This window comes from Balaenoptera physalus, assembly GCF_965194825.1.
Source record: "Balaenoptera physalus genome assembly, chromosome: 5".
Lineage (NCBI taxonomy): Eukaryota > Metazoa > Chordata > Mammalia > Artiodactyla > Balaenopteridae > Balaenoptera > Balaenoptera physalus.
The window spans coordinates 108,102,525-108,124,537 of record NC_138884.1 but is presented as its reverse complement, the minus strand read 5'-3'; the positions used below and the strand labels follow the sequence as shown (position 1 = coordinate 108,124,537).

At 35.0% G+C, this 22,013-nt stretch overlaps 1 protein-coding gene across 14 annotated transcripts in view; it reads left to right on the top strand.

Moving 5' to 3' along the window:
- Nucleotides 1–21,554, top strand: part of CPEB2 (cytoplasmic polyadenylation element binding protein 2) — a 64,370-nt gene extending 42,816 nt beyond the window's left edge. For 12 of the 14 annotated variants that reach the window (XM_082461982.1, XM_082461987.1, XM_082461976.1 and 9 more), the window contains 6 exons: nucleotides 3,949–4,119; nucleotides 5,456–5,545; nucleotides 10,832–10,950; nucleotides 11,216–11,330; nucleotides 13,310–13,491; nucleotides 17,552–21,554. In XM_082461982.1, the coding sequence (XP_082318108.1) occupies nucleotides 3,949–4,119; nucleotides 5,456–5,545; nucleotides 10,832–10,950; nucleotides 11,216–11,330; nucleotides 13,310–13,491; nucleotides 17,552–17,779 (905 nt within the window). In that variant the 3' untranslated portion in view covers nucleotides 17,780–21,554. The remainder of the gene's footprint in view (nucleotides 1–3,948; nucleotides 4,120–5,455; nucleotides 5,546–10,831; nucleotides 10,951–11,215; nucleotides 11,331–13,309; nucleotides 13,492–17,551) is intronic. The other 2 variants (XM_082461986.1, XM_082461984.1) reach the window with 1 other exon arrangement.
- Nucleotides 21,555–22,013: the final 459 nt, after the last annotated feature.

The following is a 22,013-nucleotide window of genomic DNA, read 5'->3' as shown; positions in this document are numbered from 1 at the left end:
CCATATAAGCGAGGATTTATTTCTGGGCTCTGTTCTGTTCCATTGATCTATGTGTCTGTTTCTATGTCAGTACCATACTGTTTTGATTACTCTAGCTTTTTAGTATAGCTTAAAATCAGGGAGCCTGATACCTCCAGCTTTGTTCTTCTTTCTCAAGATTGCTTTGGCTATTCAAGGTTTTGTTGTTTTTTTTTTTTTTTTATGGTTCTATACAAATTTTAGGATTATTTGTTCTAGTTGTGTGAAAAATGCCGTTGGTATCTTAATAGAGATTGCATTGAATCTGTAGATTTCTTTGAGTAGTATGGAAATTTTAACAATATTAATTCTCCTATGAGCACAGTATATTTTTCCACTTATTTGTGTCATTTCAGTTTCTTTCATCAGTGCCTAATAGTTTTTAGAATATAGGTCTTTCACCTTCTTACTTAAGTTTATTTAGGTATTTTATTCTTTCTGATGTGATTGTAAGTGGGATCGTTTTCTTGCTTTCCCTTTTCTGATAGTTCATTATTAGTGTGTAGAAATGCAACAGATTTCTGTATGTTAATTATTTTGATAACTGTCAGAGAATGGACGAAATCTTCAAAGCATGACCAAAAAAAAGCCAGGGTAATACTATAAGACAGGGTCAGCAAACTATAAACCACAAGCCAAGGATTCTGGTTTTTTAAACAAAGTTTTATTACAACACAGTCATGCCATTCAGTTACTTTTTGTCTGGTTGCTTTGGAGCTACAGTGATGACAGTTGAGTAGTTGCAACAGAGAAATGTATGGCCTACGAAGTCTAAAATATTTACTATCTGGCCCTTTACAGAAAAAATTGCTAATCCCTCCTCCTCGAAGAGACTGACTTACCTACCCAACACCTATACCCAGACATACCAATTTTTACAAGAAACAAAATTTTAGTGAACTTAATTTTAAAGTAAATATATTATGTCTAGACATTAATTTACAAAGACATACAGGGTACTAGGTTTTAATTGATTGTTTAAATTAAATATCTTATTCATTCTCTGTGATAAAAGGACAGACCTATTATTGGAGCAAAATACTTTTAAGTAATAAATGTACCTTATAGCTCCTGTCTCAGTTCTTTGGAGAAACATGTGTGATAGTGATTCTATCTGATTAAACAGATGGTGCCTGAGAGAGATCAGTCCTGGACCTACTTCTGTTGTTTTGATAGTTTTTTTAATCCTTGCATATGAAATAAAAATCACACTGGTGGGTTATTTAACCCAGTAGAGTGGCTGCTAGGATCTTGAGGATGGGAGGAATATTCATCCTTAATAATAATAGTTTGTTTTGTGTTTGTTTTTATTTTTAAAACAACAATCAGTAAATAAAAGTACAGTTATACATTGATATCAAAGAACCATGCTTAGCTTTAAGCTGTAAATTGACTAATTTTGTACAAATGTTTTCTTTTCCTCTCCTGGTAATTTTAGTTTTCTTTTTTATTCATGAACTTGATGAACTTTGCTGAGAAGTGTTTCGATTTTTTAAGTTTTCAAAGATCCAACTTTTGCCTTTATTGACTTTTTTTTTACATTAGTTTGTTTTCTGTGTCATTGATTTTACTTTTTCCATTTCCTTGATGCTACTCTTTTTGTATTTAATTTATTCTTTTTCTACCTCTTTGTGGCAGAAACTAGGATTATTTATTTTAAGCATTTCTTATTTTCTAATATGCATTTAAAACTATAAAATTCCCTGTAAGTATGAAAATTTTCCTCTAAGTAAGTACCTCTTGCTACATCCCACAGATTTTATATTGTGATTTCATTATCAGTCAATTTCATTCTTTTGAGGTATAAAAACCTGAAAATATATCCTAGTTTCAGAGCAAAAAAGGAGAAAGGTAGTTTAATTTTGGTTGAAAACTGTTGTAAATATTTTAGTCCAAATCACTTTATGATCAAACTCTACTTTTCTCAACACATATAATTTTACCTTTACTGCCAGTCATTTTCATGGATCATTCTTAGAAAGTATGTTTAAAGTACATGGAAGACATAATTATTAACTGGTTCTCCTTTTATTGTCATGTTGATTTGGGTTATAGGGAAGGATAATTGGAAAGGTAAAAAATAATATTTTTGTTGATGATATATATTTAGTTAACTCCTCTTTTAAACGGGTATTTAACTCTATAACTTTTATGGCTTCTAGAAAGAAAGTGGTCATGATTTTCCAGCAATGAAGATTCTTGTTAGTATGGCCAGTATGTGACATATTCCTAGCCTTTCCATTACATCCTTCGTTCAGCTGAACTTTGGTTAATAGATTTTAGACATATAGATTATAGATTTTGATAGTTATTTTACTAACTTTAGTATTTATTATAATTAGAAATATAGAATAATTCATTAATATATAATGAATATTCTTACAATATTATAGTTAAGAAAAAATTTTAAGTCATTTTAGGTCAGTTGTGTGACATTGCTTATGTAGTGATTTTCTTTGTCACTGCATTCAGTATTTCTACTTAAGTATTGCCATGTCTGAAATAAGTATAAAATTTGGGTTTGCCATTTTAATCAAAAACTAGTTAATGTGCATGTTGTTTCTCTACCTCATCTTAATCCTTTTAAAATATACAATTATTTACTTAAAGTCCAACCATAGAAAGTTGAACCAGTTATTCATAATTAATATTACTTTTTTTTTTAATATTTATTTATTTATTTATGGCTGTGTTGGGTCTTCGTTTCTGTGCGAGGGCTTTCTCTAGTTGTGGCAAGTGGGGACCACTCTTCATCGCAGTTCGCGGGCCTCTCACTATCACGGCCTCTCTTGTTGTGGAGCACAGGCTCCAGACGCGCAGGCTCAGTAATTGTGGCTCACGGGCCCAGCTGCTCCGCGGCATGTGGGATCTTCCCAGACCAGGGCTCGAACCCGTGTCCCCTGCATTGGCAGGCAGATTCTCAACCACTGCACCACCAGGGAAGCCCCGTATAATTAATATTACTTTTGATGGCTCTTGATGAGGTTCATTTTAAGGAAAATAGTTTCATTTTGAAGAGCTTTCTTTCCTTTGATCACAAAGAATATTGACTTTTTTTCTCATTGGTCCTTATTCCTGACCAATGAGAAAGGTATTGGGAAAGCTAAATATCCAGAGTTACTCAGTGAACATGGGTATCTGCAGAATAATTTCTGTTTCCTATACCAAATATGATCTTTCTCCCTGTTTTTGGTCTTATAAAATTAAAATTCTTATTTCTAACATCTAGCTAGCTATAGTTCACAGACATGTAGCCCCTTCCTTCTCACCTCAACCCCAATTCTATGCAGGCCACAGAGTCTAGCATCAGGATTGCTGCAGAGGATTATACAGGCTGTGCCCGTACGAGGGTGGGCTCAGACGGGGACTGAAGTCCTAGAGGGGGTGCCTTTTTCTGTTTTGCATATGTGCAGAAGCCCTGTCTACCTTTTTATGTAATTGACACACATGCCGTAAATTAATTCAAGGTCTTATATGCAAGTATTACTTGGTGCTTTTGTCCTTACTGTAGTCTGCAAGTGGTTTTTTATTGTCTTCTTATCTGTTTAGTCTGTGCCATTTCTTTCTGCCACCAATTTCTAAAAGGTTTCTCCTAAAACCTTTCTTCTAAAAGGTTACACATCCAGTCTAACCATCTCCATACATCAGATTCTTGCTGCTTCCCATAAGAAATTGAAGTGATTTAGTGTTTGTTTGTGATATAATTGTTGTCATATGACCATGCTTATTTCTAAGTCATTCCTCAGACAACTTCTCTCTTGAATCTAGGTAATTAAACCTTTAAACTCTCTGAATTTTCCTTAATTTTTTTATGCCTATGTCACCTTCAATTTTAAGCCTTTGAATCTGTTGTTGCTCTTTTTATGCCTGACTTTAATTTATCATTTTCTTAGATCTGAGATTCAAGTTATATTTGTTCTTATATTTTAGGTCGTTCTTCCCTCTTTCCAATAGATGATGGCTTGCTGGATGATGGTCATAATGATCAAGTTGGTGTTTTAAATTCACCCACATGTTACTCAGCTCATCAAAATGGAGAGCGAATAGAACGTTTCTCTCGAAAAGTTTTTGTTGGTGGTCTTCCTCCAGATATTGATGAAGGTAAAATGATGATTTGGCATATAAAAAAACAAACCTGAAATATAATGTGAATGGGGATATGGAGTTTTTTTTACCTCTAGAGATTTTCAGTTAAAATGGATATCCATCTCTGTTTAAATATTTTGTCACCTGTTGAAATATAAAGATAATTGAACAAATAACTTTTTTTAAGTTTGTTTCTTTACTTTATATCTTATGCATATTGTTATTGTGAGCATTTTTTGTAAATAAGATTTTCATCTAGTTCATATCCTACTTATGTTTTTAAATATAGAACATATTTGAATACATTAAACTTTTTGTTTTATGTATTTATTTAAAACTTTTTAAAACTTTTTGTATGACTATAACATGCATGCACGCGCACACGCATGCATGCACGTGTGCACACACACACACACACACAATGAATTAAAGGTAACCAACCACAAAACTTTACCTGTAATGCATGACAGTTAAAAATTCAATTTCTTTAAGGATAAATGTGCTTTTAGAAACACGTAAGAAAAGAGGCTATAAAACGCAAGCAAGTAATGGAAACAGTACATAAACAGGAAATTTAGGTTATGCAAAGACTAATAAGCATATGTAAAAATTATCATATGTAATAATAACAAAAGAAAAATAATTCAAGATTAAAAATACTGAAACTAATATTTGCAAAGCTGTGGGAAATCTGCCACTCTCATTCACAACTTACTAATAGAGAATATATTGCTACATTTTGGGAATTTTTTCAATTGTGATTCAAATATCGACAAACTTATTCTATGTATTAATCAGTATAATAAAGTTTCCATGTGATAAAATAACCTAGAACATGTCATTGGATGTGACCTGTATGTCTTTCAGTGAAACTACCTGGCATGTATCAGACCCTAGTATATTTTAGAAATATTATAGCTTTACATGTCTTGTTTCAGCAGCCCTTTTTTTCCTACAATATTTTACTTTATCAAGCAGCAATGGATCTCTTATGGATCTTTAACTTGATATAATGTTGGCATGTTTTTCAAGCCAGTGATATTTATGATTTGGTATACTATAAATCCATTAGTGTCCATACATTAGTATATAAAATTTTAGAAGTCACACTGAATTGATTATTCTAGCCAATGTGCTACTTAAAAACTATTTTGATTAAAATAGCTATTAAGATTTATGTATCATTTTAGTGAGGATATTAGACATGTTTCTAGTATTTATATTCTAGTTTATCTTAGGCTATTTGGTACTTTAAATTTTTAAATCTTTAAAATAACATATAAAATATAGGAGTTTTTTAGAATGAATCATTAAAACTGATTCCTAATGCATATTATTGTACTTTTTTAAGATGAAATAACTGCTAGCTTCAGAAGATTTGGGCCTTTGGTAGTAGATTGGCCTCATAAAGCAGAAAGCAAGTCCTATTTTCCACCAAAAGGTAAGAGATTTTTTTGTTAATATTTGCTAGGGAATAAGTTATATGAGAGCTAATTTTCTCTGCCTAAAGTATCATTCTAAGTAACTTAGGTACAGACATATAATGAAGTGTCTCTGATCAGTGAAATTAAGAAATGTGTGAAGTGAGAATCAAATATAAACCTATGACTATTTTAAGTATTGCAAGATATACATAAGTGTTCCAGATAATAGCAGATAACAAGAGAGCAGTATATACTCTGTTGGTTAATTCAGATAGAGAAGAAAATGAATGGTCAGAAAAAAACTCAACTACAGAAAGAGATAAAATGTGCAGAGGATGCCTAGTTGTGTTAGTTACATATTGCCAGGATACTACTGTGACTGGTCACCAGAGTACAAGAATCACAAATTGAGCACACATTCATTTGAGCAAAGCAGTGCCACAGTCAGTGGGGACAGGAAGGATCACCTCACCCGCCCAGAGTGAGGAGGGGAGGCAAGGGGAGAGAACTGAGCATGAATCCAGTCAGTCAGATTGCTAATGGCACATTCTCTGAAGTGAATAAAAGAAAGGGGGAGGTTGAAAGGCTAAGACTTTACTTTGAATATTATTGAAATGTAATTTTAGAAATGAAAAAACACACTATTATTCTTATGGCTGAGTGGATTTTCAAGCCTGGAAAAAAGACTCCAGTAGATCTATTGAATAATCTGAATTTGGCTCCAGGAAAGGAAACATGTTAAGAGTTATTGGCATATAAAAACTAGCTAAGGGATTCTGGTGATAAATTATATGGGCCATCTCTACTTTTTGTCATTGAGAATTATAGAACTTCCATTAGTGGTTTATGTAGTTCCTTAGAGAAATGGAAAAATGTGGTGATTTTTTTTTTAATACCTTTAGATCTTATACTTACAGAATCCTTTGAACCAGAGATTCTAGATCCCAGGCTTCCATGAGAGTCTAGTTAGAGCTATGGACCTGTCTCCATATACTCTAAATTTTCACATGATTTTGGAGTGTACTGGACGTGGAGGTCCTGAATCCTTGGTGTAGAGAGAAAATTAGCTCCGTATTGATGTAGATGTTCATTTCTTAGCTTAGTTTTAATCTGTTGTTCAGTGTTATGATCTTGTCCTTTTATACAGTTTATTTTACTGAGTGTTCAATAAAAATGCCTGTTGGTTTCTAATGTTCCTGCCTAAATTACCATCATCCCTTGTCTGGACTATTTCAGGTGTATGACTAGTCTGTCCACATTTCTGGCTGTCTCCAGTTTTTCTCCCACAGCATAGCTAGAGTAATATCTGTGAAAACAATCTGATGGTGCTACTCCTTGCTTCCAGCTTAAAACCCATCAGTGGTTTCTCTTATTGTTAGGATAAAGGCAAAAATGCATTCTCCCTGCCCGCCCTCCCCATCCCGTTCCTTCTCCCAGTATTGCTTCTTGTTCCTTTCTGGCTCTGCAAACTGGCCTTGCTCTCTCCTGCCTCAGGAATTTTATGTTTGTTGTTCTCTTGACCTGAAGGCTTCCCCTGCCTCTTCATATGTGTATCTCCTACTTTTCTCAGCTTAAATATCAGTTGCTGGTGGGAAACTGTTAAGGACCCACCTAATGAGGTCAAATCCTCCTATTGTAGGCCCTTCTAGAACTGTGCCCTTTCATAGCACTCCCCTCAGTTGCAATATTACAGGTTTACAATTTTATAAATATGTTTTTATTTTATTAATGTCAGATTCTTCCATTAATCTCTCAGACTGTGTCTTTACTCATCTTTGTATTCTCAGTAATTCATGGATTGATAGTTGCCTAATAAACGATATATACAACTATAAATACTGTAGGATAGTTTATCCTTTGACCTGAAGTAGGTAGGGGAAAGCTTCATTGAGAAATTTTGAACTAAATCTAAAAGATACTATACAATTTAGATAGATTAAAACGTTGTTCAGTAGAGTTCCAGGCAGGAGTTGAAATATAATTTTAGAAAGGTATTAGAATTAGTTTTTGTCGAGACAGATACACATTTTCTGCATGGGCAGAAATGTAAGAAAGGTAGGTTGGCACTAATTTCATGAAACAGAATAGTTGCTGTCTTTGTTGCTGTTGCATTGTTATTGTTATTGTGGTTTTTGTGGTAGTTGTTAGTTTATTTTCTCAAACTGAAAACAAGAAAAAAACAACAAAAAATATTAGCGGTGGCAAATCATACTATTTTGGTACAATTATAGTTAATCGTACTCATTGCCAAAGACCAATGTTCCTAAACCTTGTGCTTTCAAGCATTTTTGTCATTGCTGTAATTCATCATTTTCCATGGTTTGGAAAACACTGGTGTAGAAGCATCCAGTTGACAAAGCTACCTTGTAATTAAGGTAATGATTTGAGACATTGGATACTGAGCCACACTTATACATACCTGTCCTTTGCAGTGAATAAGATTCACCCTATGTAAACATTAGCTTGTGCTAATAAATTCTAAAGAACTATTAGATGGTATTTTTGGTACAAGTATTTTAATATTTAGTGGCTTGCCTTAGCTAGATCATAATTTACCTGCCATGTTGCTTAATTAATTTTTGTGATACATTTCTTCCATAATAATCACAAAAATTTTTAAGCAGTATTAAAATATTAATATCAGAAATTAACATCATAAAAACATAACAATAAAAATATTGACTTTAAAATACTATTTTAGTAAATCGGTCTTATATCCCCTCAATTATTACAAAACAATTACAGCTCTCAAAACCTTAGCTTGGGAACTTGCCTAGTGGTCCAGTGGTTAAGACTCGGCGCTTCCAATGCAGCGGGCATGGGTTTGATCCCTGGTTGGGGAACTAAGATCCCACATGCCATGTGGTGTAGCCAAAAATAAAAAAATAAATTTAAAATTAAAAAAAAATTAAAAAACCTTAGCTTGTATCAAAATTAAAGCCTTCACATAAAGAAAACCAGTCTTTTTTTTTTTTTTCAGGTCTATTTAAATTGTTTCTAGCAATTAAAAAGTTCTAAGATGTGGTTTTAATCTTGCATAATCATACCTTTGGAAGTTTCTATTTGTGTAGGTTGGCTTTATGACTTATTTATGCAATCAGTTATTGTAATTTTATTAAAATGAAGTACTTTTTCTGTGTGTCACATCAGACCTTTATGGCACTAAAAGCCATTGTTGGCAATAAGCTGTGTTTTTTGAATTCCTAGTAAAAGATGACCTCTTACTTCCCATTGTTTAATGGCACAGACATGGTTGGCCTGATTGAAGACATCTTCACATTGGGACTAGATTTCAGTGCTCTAGGTTTTGTGCGTAGATATCTTGTCAAGGAAAAGGGGTATTGTTAGGTCATTTATAGTCATCTGCTGCTGGGAATAATCACATAACAGTAAACTTGTAATGTAAATTTCGATGCCTTCTTTTTATAATGAACTCTATTCTGCCTGCTAGATACATCATATTTGATTAAAAATAGACAATTGCTTGTCACAAGGAAAGAAGGAGGGGCATATTTTCAAAAGGTACAGGAATCTAAGCAGGAACTTGGATCCAAAGTGCAAACATAGTTTCCAGGCTGTTTGAAAAAAAGTGTTCTGCTGCTCATCCACCTTGAGACGGACTTGTGGACCCAGAGGGGGAAGGGAAGGCTGGGATGAATTGAGACAGTAGCACTGGCATACATGCACTACTGTGTGTAAACTAGATAGCTAGTGGGAAGTTGCTTTATAGCACAGGGAGATCAGCTCGGTGCTTTGTGACCACCTAGAGGGGTGGGATAGGGAGGATGGGAGGGAGCTCCGCTCAAGAGGGAGAGGATATATGTATACATATAGCTGACTCACTTTGTTGTACAGCAGAAACTAACACTACATTGTAAAGCAATTATAATCCAATAAAGATGTAAAAAATAAAATAAAATAAAAGTCTGACCCATCCTGAAGGAACCTGTTTCTTTTTAAATGAATTTATTTATTTATTTATTTTTGGCTGCTTTGGGTCTTTGTTGTTGGGTCTTCATTGCTGCACGCGGGCTTTCTCTGGTTGTGGTGAGCGAGAGCTTCTCTTCATTGTGGTGCGCAGGCTTCTCATTGCAGTAGCTTCTCTTGTTTAGGAGCTCAGGCTCTAGGCTCACGGGCTTCAGTAGTTGCAGCACATGGGCTCAGTAGTTGTGGCTCGCAGGCTCTAGAGCGCAGGCTCAATAGTTGTGGCACATGGGCTTAGCTGCTCCGCGGCATGTGGGATCTTCCCGGACCAGGGCTCGAACCCATGTTCCCTGCATTGGCAGGCGGATTCTTAAAGTCTTTTTTTTTTTAATTATTACTTATTTATTTATTTATTTATTTTTTGGCTGTGTTGGGTCTTCGCCTCCGTGTGAGGGCTTCCTCCAGTTGCGGCAAGCGGGGGCCACTCCTCATCGCGGTGCGCGGGCCTCTCACTGTCGCGGCCTCTCCTGCCGCGGAGCACAGGCTCCAGACGCGCAGGCTCAGCAGTTGTGGCTCACGGGCCCAGCCGCTCCGCGGCATGTGGGATCCTCCCAGACCAGGGCTCGAACCCGCGTCCCCTGCACCGGCAGGCAGACTCTCAACCACTGCGCCACCAGGGAAGCCCGGCAGGCGGATTCTTAACCACTGCGCCACCAGGGAAGTCTGGAACCTGTTTCATTCCAACCTCCCTAAGGGAGTTTTCTTAGTACCATTTGGAAGTTGTCAGGATGATTGTGGAATTTTCCCTCTACTTATGGAAATTCCTGGGCCTTTCCACATGTGCTCTTTCCACCTGTCCAAAAGTATGCTCTAGAACTTGTCTTACCCTGAGGGCATTTGAAGGAAACTTCAGCTCCTGCGATGCTCAACTGGTTAATCCTGCCACATTCTTTAAGAAGACAGTATCATGGGAGACCTTAGAGCTGATCTAGGTTTGAAATTAATCAGCCAACTGCTTGCTTATGTGACTGACTTTGGGCAAGTAATTTAACCACCTGACACCTCAGGGTTTTTTCTGTAAATTGGGAATAATGTTTCATAGACTTGTGAGAATCAAATGAAATAATTCACGTAAAGCTCTTATCACAGTATCGGATAGTAAGTGCTCTATATAAAGTAGCTAGTTATTTTACTGAGTATCTCTTTTTGTGTGTATTCCATAGGATATTATGTTCTCCTAGAGAAAGTATAATGATTGTAGTCCTATTTTATAGTTATATTTCATCTTTTTCAAAGGCATGTATTTTCTAAACCATACTGAAATTTGGGATGAAATCACTTACCTTGACATATTGCCTCATTCTTAACGGTTATTACAGGCTATGCATTCCTTCTCTTTCAAGAAGAGAGCTCAGTTCAGGCACTAATTGATGCTTGTATTGAAGAAGATGGAAAACTCTATCTGTGTGTTTCCAGCCCTACTATCAAGGACAAACCTGTAAGTAAATGCTACTCAAACTTTAAGTTACAAATGCAAGTTTTCCAAAAACTGTTTTGAAATGATTGTTAGTGAAAAAATAAATAAATAAACTACCATGTTGAGTTCAATTTTTTAAAATTCATATAATTTATTGTATCTGGATAAAATATTCACAGTTTGTTTCCAAACCCATCTATCCAAAATTTTGAACAGTACAGTGGCACAAAACTCATCAGCTATTAAAGGAGTGAGACCTAATACAGTAATGTCATTTTCTTCATAGGTTCAGATCCGTCCTTGGAACTTAAGTGATAGCGATTTTGTGATGGATGGTTCTCAGCCTTTGGATCCTCGAAAAACAATTTTTGTTGGAGGTGTTCCTAGGCCATTAAGGGCTGGTAAGTAGAATGTTAACAAATTTTGTTTTTTTAAAAAAATCATTTAAATATGAGTTGATTCGGTACGCATTTGGTACTGTTGTGTACATGTCACCACTGGGTGGGTGAAGGGCAGATTCTCCTGCTCCAATAATTGCTTGCTACAGAATTTTGAGACAAATTCTGAGAATTGTTCTTAAGACCATTAAGGAACTGGAGAATTGGACACTCATCTATCAATATTGATAGCTAACTCCAAACAGACTCTGTAAGAAGAATCCACTCAAATACTGCATTTATGACTTCTTAAATGTAACTCTCTAAGATAATGAGAATTTGGGGTCTTTTTATGGAGGTTGGTTCTGATATCTGAAGAAGAAATATGGGATTTTTTTTAAAGGCACTTTAGATAAGTGAATGATAAACTTCTGTTCATCAATAATCAGGAACCAGAGATCTACCAGAAGAGGTCATATAGGAACATAATTATAGACGTAAATGCCCGCCATACAAGCAAGTTTTATGATACTGTGTACCCTTGTGAAGTGTGTTAGCGCCTTCCATCACTGCAAACATCCTCTTCCAGTATGGGAGGTGCATGTTAAAGAACTATTCACACATGTAAATACTTACAGACATAGCTACTACAAAGAAAGACTAAGGGGAACAGAAGAGCATACAGCAAGGAAATGTGATGTAGTCTGATATTTTAAAGATACTTGTATTTGAGCTGACATATAAAGATTGAACAGAAGGAGCAGGGTTAGGTGGTAGGAGGTTGTGAAGAGTGTTTCAGACAAAGGGAGCAACATATTCCAAGATCTTCAGTGGAGGGAAGCAGAGTGCATCGGAGAGACTGAGGGAAGTCCAGAGTCACTGCCTAGGGTATAAGGAATGAGGTGAGAGATACAAGAAGACATTGAAAAAGTAAATAGGAGTCAGATCATACAAGTCTAATAGCTAACTTGTTATTTATCCTCAGAGCAACGGGAAACCAATGAAGAGTTTTTAAGTAAAAGAGAGACATGATCATATTTTCATTTTTAAGAGACCAGTTCAGTTAATGACTTGTGGAGAGGGGAGTCAAGTTGAGAGTAATTATAGGTAGACCAATTTAGGAGCCTATTATTGCAGTCCAGGAGACAAATAGTGGTGGCTTGGGTTAGTGGTAGTGGTGGTGGTGGAAGAGCCAAGTGAACAGATGTCACAGATGTTTATAAGATAAATGCAAAGGCTGAATCTCAGTTTTCAGTCTTAAGCTACTAGGTAGACACTGGTACCGCTAACTGAGAAGATAAAGAACACTGGAGAAAGAGCAGGTTGGAAGAAGATTGTGGTATTGGTTTTGAAAGCTAGTTTGTGCCACCATTCAGAGTTCCCAAGGAGAAATTTCAGTTAAGCCATTGGTATCTGCTATATTTTTAAGAGAATCAATCTTGCTGCTGTTTTGAATATAAACTGGGGGCAGGGGAGGAGGCAGGAGGCAGAAACAAGGAGATAAGGCTATTGCCATGATCTAGATGAAAAAGAATGATACCTTGGAACAGGATGTTAGTGATGGAGGCAAAGAGATTGGATTCTAGATATGTCTTGGAAATCAAGATCACAGGATTGCATATACAGTGGGGAAAAAAGAAAATAGAAAGGATGAAGCCAAGGGTCTTCAGTTGGCAACTTCATCTTTTCCGTTGCTCATTGAGTCAGCAAAAACTCACTCGAGCAGGTTTAATTGGATGGTGGAAGATCAAGAGTGCCATTTAGAACATACTGAGTGATGCAGTGTCTGTTAAATATCAATATGACTTGTCCAGTAGACAGTTGAGTTGTCCAGTTCTTCTGTGGTGAGAGCAGGTGGGCTCTCGTATACAAGAGAAAGGACTAGATTTAGAAAAGAACATTATCCTATTGACTTTCACTTAAAAAAAAAAAAAGAAGTACTTAAAAATGGTTGATTTACTGTGTTCTCTCCCATTTGATGTGAACTTCTTTTCCTTTTCAAGTGGAGCTTGCTATGATCATGGACCGGCTGTATGGTGGCGTTTGTTATGCAGGAATTGATACAGATCCTGAGCTAAAATATCCAAAAGGTGCTGGTCGAGTTGCTTTCTCCAATCAGCAGAGCTATATTGCTGCCATTAGTGCTCGGTTCGTTCAGCTTCAGCACGGTGATATTGATAAACGTGTAAGTTGCATATTGGGAAATCATTTAAGTCCTATCATGAGGTGCTGATCCAAAGCTTACTACCCTACAGAGTTAATAATGTAATTCAAAAACCAAGTGTTTATTTTTCTATATTCCTTGAGCTCTTAAAGAGTATTATATCAAAATATCCCTGAAACGTAAAATTCTTGAGCAGACTTTAAATTTTAGGTATAATACACAAAATATAAATATAATTTTAAAGGCATTTCAAAAATTTTTATCAGCCAATAAGGTCTTAATATCCTTTTACCTATAGAGGCTAGAGCTTGTTTTAAGAACTTGTACTCTGGAGTCAGACTACCTGGGATCCCATTTCCACCATTTGCTCTGTAACCCTGGGCAAGTGAACCCTCTTTATGCCTCTTATTCCTCACTTATAAAGTGGAAAACAATAATAGTATCTCTTTCACAGTTATTTTGAAGAGTAAGTGAATTCACATATGTAGAAGCACTTAGAACAGAGCTTGGCACTAAGTGTTATTTAAGTGTTACTTATTTTTGATTTATAAAATCTAAAATAAAAACACATTTTATATATTTTCCTAAATATATGCAAAAAAATAAATATGTAAATAAACTAAATATATAAGATGATTGTCCTAAACTTTAAAACATTTACTCTTTAGTAGCATTGCTTAGGTCATCACAATAAGAACTTTTAGGAGGTGTTATGGCTGATAACTGTGAAAGCTACCCTATTGAATAATTTCTAATACTGATTACCATCTGAAATAAGAGAAGGGAGTGAACAAAACTCAATTGTTTCTTTACAAATCTATCTCATGTTAAAATCTGTGAATAGTTCCTGAATAATCATGTTTACATTTGTAGTACAGATGAGATATACTAAAAATATGAGGTAAATTAACTTTTTTATACCCATTATAGTAGGTATAACTTGAGTGAGTTCTTATTTTACCGGTGTAACAGTTTCTCGAAGCTTCTTCTCTGAGGCTGTACTGTTTTGGGGGCAGGGGAGCTGGTTGACTAATACCCATAGACCATAGACTCTAGAAGTAGTCCCCAAAATTTAATTATCAAATCACACCATTTAGAAAAGAAGTACAGCATAAGTTCAGTTCACACTTGCAATGTGGCATTTTTGTTTGCATTGTTACTTAAAATGTTGCCCCCCAATAAAGAAAAAATTTAAGTATCTAAGAAAAGGGGCTCTGCTTTTACTCAGACGTGCTATGAAATTTTGTTTAACTGATTTGAACCTTAGAGTTCTTCTCATCCAGTAGTTTTCAACCTCCACTGCACGTTAAAGTTACCTGAGAACTTAGGGAAACCTTGACATCTGGGTCCCACCCCCAGAGATTCTGCTGTAGTTGGTCTGGGATGCAGCATGGGCAGCAGTAGTTTGTAAGGCCCCCAGGGTGATCCTGATGTCCAGCCATGCTTTAGACCGCGGTCCCCAACCTTTTTGACACCAGGAACCGGTTTCGTGGAAGACAGTTTTTCCACGGACGGGCATGGGGGGGTGGGGGGGATGCTTTAGGCGGCAGTGTGAGCGATGGAGGGGATGGTTCAGGTGGTAATGCGAGCTGGAGAGCAGCAGGTGAAGCTTCGCTCGCTCTTGCTCGTTTGCTTGCTCGCCCGCCTGCCCGCCGCTCACCTCCTGCTGTGCAGCCTGGTTCCTAACAGGCCACGAACTGGTACTGGGCCACGGACCGGGGTTTGGGGACCTCTGCTTTAGACCACTGATCTAGTCTAACCCCCTACTTTTGCAGAGAGGTGATAGGGTCACAGAGGAAGTTATTTACATATTATATAATTATAGTTGTTTAATATGCAAAGCAGAGGGAAAAGATTATTGCAGTGTCATGCTTCATACCTCTTTATTTCCAAAATGATAGTGGAGAACCAATTATTTGGGGCAAAGTATCGATTCTTAAAGAGAAACCCCGATACAAAGCAAGTGAATTGAGAAACACTTGCCTTCTTAAAAAGGCATTGAACTACCTGAGAGAAAAGTTTATTTTTTTAAGATATGTGCTACTAAGGTATGTTTTGAACTTTATTTGAAAGAATTTGAGCCTTAAATACTTCACTAGTCGTTAGTTTTGCTTATACAAAAAAATCAAACCCTTAATCTTTATACCTTTCATCTCTCTAATAAGAATATAGTTATTAAACCATAAAAACAGATTAAATTTAAATTTATAGCTGATAATCCAAAGATACACAGGATACTTATTTGGAGGGAATTAAAATTGTTTATTCAACTCACCTTTTAGGCTCATGAACACTTTGAAGTTTACTTTCATCTCCCTGATAGCCATGAAGAACAATCACCACAAATATGTAAATCATTTTAAATTTTAAATGTTATTCCATGAGTAGTGTAATTCACTGTGACTTCTGGTAGTTACTGAAGTGAATTGTGATATACTTCAAGTTGGCTAATTAATTATTAATCATTTTATTAGTTATGAATCCAGGTGATTGTGTATCACAGATAGCTCCTCTGAAGTGAAAAAGGGAAAATAATGGAAAATAAGAATAGTGAAGAATCAATGAAACTCCCTTTCACACATTCAAGAGCTGTTAGAGATTATTATTAATTGCAAATAGGTTTTGACTGTATTCTAAAATCATAAGTTTGAAATCCAGTTTCTCATCTTTGAAGTTTTGCTTTTGAGTTAAGTAGATTAGCTTCATAAAATAATATCTAGAATTTAAAAATATGCAAAAGATACAATTTAGGACAATAAAATGTCCAATATATATAAAATATGTTTATCCTAACCCTAACCATGAAATACAAATGCAAACAAAAATGTAATTTCATTACCCTCCTATCAAATGTTTGTTTTACAGTTCTTTTCATCAATCAACTAGGTTGTTTCTAGTTTGCTGTTATTGTTCTTGTTCAAAATAATGCTGAAGAAAAATACCCTTATATATTCATTTTTTGCACACATGCAAGTATTTCAGTAGAATACATTCAAACTAGAAATTGTTGGGTCATTATTTTTTACCTTGGGCAAACCAAGCCCTTTAAACGCTCAATTTTCTCTCCTCTCCTAAGGAAAGGCAGAGATCTTAGGCTGCCTGGCACTATTCAGTCAGACAAAAGCAGTAACCTTTCATTCATAAAGTTATTACAAGCCAGAAAGCAAGGCTGTTGCAGCTATTAGTAGCTAATGCTAATATACAGAGTATTTACCATGTGCCACACCATCTTCTGTGCTTTTACTTGCATAATCTAATCCTTACAGCTCTATAAAGCAGGTTCTATTGCCTTTCTCATCTCACAGATACAGAAACTGAGGTTAAAAAGTTTAGTATTCAGAGCTGACCTAAGTCTGAGGTCTTCTACTGAGTCAGGCTTTCACAGTGGGACTTTGACTTCATATCTTATAAATTCACAGAAGTCTAGACATACCCTTAATAAGATTATCCGCAGTTCTGGTTTGTCTGTACCAGTTATTTACAAGCAGGGTATCGCTCTCACCTATAGTAGAGACGTGTTGCCATGATCAGTGGCTGCTGGGTTATGCCATCTCACAAGTGGCACTGGAATGAGAAAACAAAGGTGTAAATACTATTTGTCTTCCATACCCTTCTGTTTTTCACTCACAGTCACCCCCATCTCTGAAAATATTAACACACAGGTGTTTTAAAGATGTTACTTTAAGAAAGATGAGAGTGGAATGTTTTGCAAATCAATTAGGATTCTATAGTTTTTTTAAATTATTTTTTGTCTTTGGAAAAGAGAGTTATTTAAATACTATTCAGTTTATAGTTCTCAGAAGAAAACATATCAAAATACAATAAAATTACCAAACTAAGAGCTCATTTAATCACATGGTCAATTATGAACATGAAACATAAAAAAAGATTAGTGCAAGAACAAAATGATTTAATTTTTTTTAACCTACTATATGGTGAAGCTATTACCCAGGGAAGATGCCTGCTATCTCAGCATTGAATGTTGGTCCTTTTCTCTAGAACATTGTATGAACCTTTTAAAGCATTGCTAAAGTGACTTTTGAAGCAGACTTAATGAGATATGTTTTCTCTCTTTTTCTAGGTGGAGGTAAAGCCATATGTGCTAGATGACCAGATGTGTGATGAATGCCAGGGCGCACGCTGTGGTGGAAAATTTGCTCCCTTTTTTTGTGCCAATGTCACTTGCCTGCAGTATTACTGTGAGTTTTGTTGGGCAAATATCCACTCTCGTGCAGGACGTGAGTTCCATAAGCCATTGGTAAAGGAAGGTGCTGATCGCCCACGTCAGATCCACTTCCGCTGGAACTAAGAATAGCAAACCTGCCTCTGTTTAACAAGGAAAGAAAGGGTGCATGTGGCTTACTGTGTCTGAAGATACTGACATGCAGAAGAAATAAGTGCATTCTTCTGCTTTCACCCCAGCTATCAATACATGCATCTTTATCAGCAGCCAAAACACTACAAGCCTCTTGTTTTTCACCAAAACCCTACATCTCAGGCTTACTAATTTTTGTGATATTTTCATGTTAAAATAAAATGTTTTTTTGTATTTTCTCCAAGTTATTTTTATATGTAAAGTTAAAATTAGATATGAGAATGTTTTGCGTAGGGGCAAACAGTCTGCTGCTATATAGTGGGTGAAGCGTGCACTTATTTCTAAACGTGGGTTTTTAACTTCAAGATCTGCCCCAGTAATTTACCAAAGGTAGCAAAATAATAGTGAAGATGGAATATGTCTGCTACAAATGCTTATTTTTATTGTTGCTATTTTCAGTGTATACATAAACTAAAAATTAGGGTTGATTTTTTTGCTCTCCATTTTGACTTGCAAGAAATAATACCTCAAGATAATCTGATTTATTAGCTATTTTTAAACATTTTTAATCACAAGCTGTATTAGCTTTGCTGCTATATAGGTGTTATGTGTAAATGCCACCTATTAATACGGGATTGAAAACGTTAGAGACACACTGCATTGCAGATAAAATGCAGGCAGCACAATATGGCCTAAACTGCCATAGTTTTAGAATGTGAAAAAAAATGCATGTTTACTTACCTGTATACACCATATGCATGCACTAGAATTATTAACTAACAAGAGGTGAGGTATTGCAAATGTTCAAAAAAGCTCTCTTGAATCTAGGTAGCATGAACAAATTATAAAATTTGTTTAAAAAAAGCAAACTTGCATGCATTATTGTGACTTCAAGTTAAAAAAAAATGTCCTACATGTGTACAATATGCAAATTAGATTTAGATTAGAGAGTGCAGCCATTTTGTGATCTGGTCGGTAGTGGACTTTGATTTTATGCAGACTGGATGTAATATTTGTAATCCCTGTGCAATTTTGTGATGTGCGGTTCTAATTCATGTGCAGTGATATACTATAGATAAAAGACTGAGTAAAAGAAAATTACTAGAATTTTAAAGAAAGTTGATTTTAGCCCCTTTGATAGTTCATGGTTAAGACATCCTTTATAAACCAAAGATGGCCAGCACACTGCTGACTGGTCACCAAATGTAAGACCCACAGGAAGCCCATATTTAAACAAAGGAACTTTATCAAAGAATGCAAAACTTTAGTAAACCTAAGTAAAGTCAAAATGGAGATGGGGAAATATACAGACGGCTAGTTGCATAAAATTCAGTTTTACCTTAAAGATAATGGTGAAATCTGGCTTAAACTTGCATACATGTTTGACCTATGTATATTGGGGTCTTCTGTCTAAACTGGGGTCACTGTTGCATGGAAATTGTTGTTCTTAATGGTTAAGAATTGCTTTTTTTAAAAAAAATTTTGATGAAGGAATTTTGGTAATGACTTTGCTTGCAGTTTTTTTGAGAAAGTGGCATGGAAACATGCAATAGTTAATGAGTTTCTTTTGGTACTGAACACTATTAGAATATCATTAGTGATATTTTTTCTCTTTAGAGCATTTTTAATGCAACTAGCCCCTATATTTTAATGTAAGAGTTACTCTGCAATCTAAGCAAAGCACCCAGCAATGGTAGATGTTTTTTTTAAATGCTGAAATAAGATTCTTGACTCTAAAGAGAGAAAATTACAAGGGTGTTGCCGTATTGCAGCCCCTTGGGACAATCCTTCACGTGAGCAAAGTGTTGATCTTAATACTGGTTGTCTATGGTGTGCTTTTTTGTACTGTAAAAATATGTGGTTCATGTCTAACTCTGCTGTTTTATTGTGGTTGTGGTTCAAGTTTTTAATGTTTAAAGTTGATGCTGTTTTCAGAAGAGCTTTTTACTAATTTATTTGTCAATGTTCCCTATTTGTTACTTAACCATGATCCTCCAGATTTTTGGAGTATTCTTTTCTAACCTTAACCCTGCCAACCTTGATCCATTTGACATTTGTTATGCACTATTTTTATATCTCTGTGAGAGATTTTTCCAACAGTCAGCTATTTTATGGCACACTTTTTTTGACTGATGACATCTCCTTTGCTATACCTCAATTTTTGGAATTTAGAAAAGAAATCAGTAGTTTTGCAATGTTAATTATTTAGATATTTAATTTCGCAGATTTTTAAACTTTATTTTCATAATTTCTGCTTAATGTTTAAAATTGAAGAGCCTTTTCATGTATTAAATAATGAACACTAAAATAAATTATATGATGAAAATAATTGGAGATGTTGAAAATCACTTTCCCTTCTTAAACAGAAATAAATATTGGAAATGAAGGGAAATGTAATAGAACACCCTTTTCGCCATGGGTAAAAATGACAGAAATGTATGGTTTGTTTTACCTTCATTTCTGTTACAATTAAAGCTTATTAGTCTAATTTTTATTCCTTCCCCACCTTCCCCCTACCTCTTTTTTTTTCTTTTTTTCTTTTTTTCCTTTTATTTACTACATTCTTATTTTCTAACTGTTAAACACTGTATTGGAATTTTTTTTTAATTTACAGATCATATTTATTTTACTATTTTTGTAGAAAATTCTTAATTTTGATTGTATTTTTGTATTTTCAAAGCTTCTTCATTTGTGTTCCCTAAATGTTCTTATTGCTGCCCAAAAGTATGACTGTGGAGGAAAAAAAAAACTTTAAAAATCCACACTTTTTGTTAAGAAGGAAACATTTAGCATTTATATATTTGTGTATGGAAAACACTTGATATTTTATCCCTGTTGCATCTGGCTGCACAGAGCCTCTCCTCAAAGATGCTACAAAACTTGAATATAACACATTTTGGAAGGCTGACTAACCTCGATTCTGTGTTGTGATGTGCAATACTGTTTCTAATGTTTGTATAAAAAAAATAACAGTGTAAACCTTTTTAATGCAAATTTATTTTTTTCATTGCATATTTTGCAGATTTTATCCACAGTGTCATTTTTTACTGTCAGAAAAGATACCCCTTTTGTCATTGCAACTATTTTTTAAATCCAGAAATCTTTGTACTGATGTAAATGATTGTAGTTATTTTGGATAGTGTTTTGCTAACAAAAGGAAAGACTTTTTTCATGCATATTTCTATTTTGTTTTTTTGGGTTTTATTTTATTTTAATAGTAGTAAAATACTTGGAATAATTTTTCATATTCTTGTCATTAATATTATTTTGTATTTTTATGTGGAAATATATAATTTTATGACACTAATTGCTAAAGTTTATTTTATGTTGAATTATTTTTGGAGCTGAAATCTTTGTAATATTAAAGCAACTAGTTTCTAATTCCCAGTTTCTGTATAGAATCGCACAAGTGGTTTATGGAGTGTTTGGATTGTAATTATAAATGGTTCTTTGATATGCAAATTAATATTTTCAGTTGATTTTATTTTATATTCCTAATGGGATGTTAAAGCCGTTTTTTATTTTTTTCTAAATAAAAAGAGAACCCATGCTTTTATGGACACTAGATAAACGCCTTCAGCTTAAATTTTTTTGTTAAAATACTTTAGTTTATTTTATTGTTATCTTCCAGGTGTCTAAATCTCCAGTCTGTCTGTTGTACTGGTAATTTAACTCTGTAATGGAATAGTTTGCTGCCAACTATTTATATTAAGTAATTTTTAAATATTTGTAATATTGTTGACTGACTAATAAACTATTAAGTTATTGGCATAGTTGTGGAATCTTATTCTTTAGTCCAAATCTGTCAAAATATCCATGGACACCAGTAAAATATTTTTTACAGAGCTGAGTGACATGGCTTTATAAAGAAGCCCAGGCCACTATGTATTTTAGTGTGAGGATTGCAAGGGAACCTTGGAGATCATCTAGTTCAGTATTTGGGCCTCAAAGACCCTTTGCATCAGTGTTCCTCCCCATCTCACCCTTAGCCCCACATACATACCATAGAAATTTTGGTGTTACAGTCATCACAGATAATTAGTGTTACTATATCTGAATTGATGCTGTACTTAAAAACTGTTTACCATGTTGCGAAATGCACAGTTAACATGATGCTTTCTCAGGTACCATCTAGTTGTGAACCACTTGTCATAAAATTTTTCTGCTTATTTTCTGCAGTCTGTGAGTTCTTCAGTGGCCACATTGTAGAGGGAGAAAGGGAAGGAAA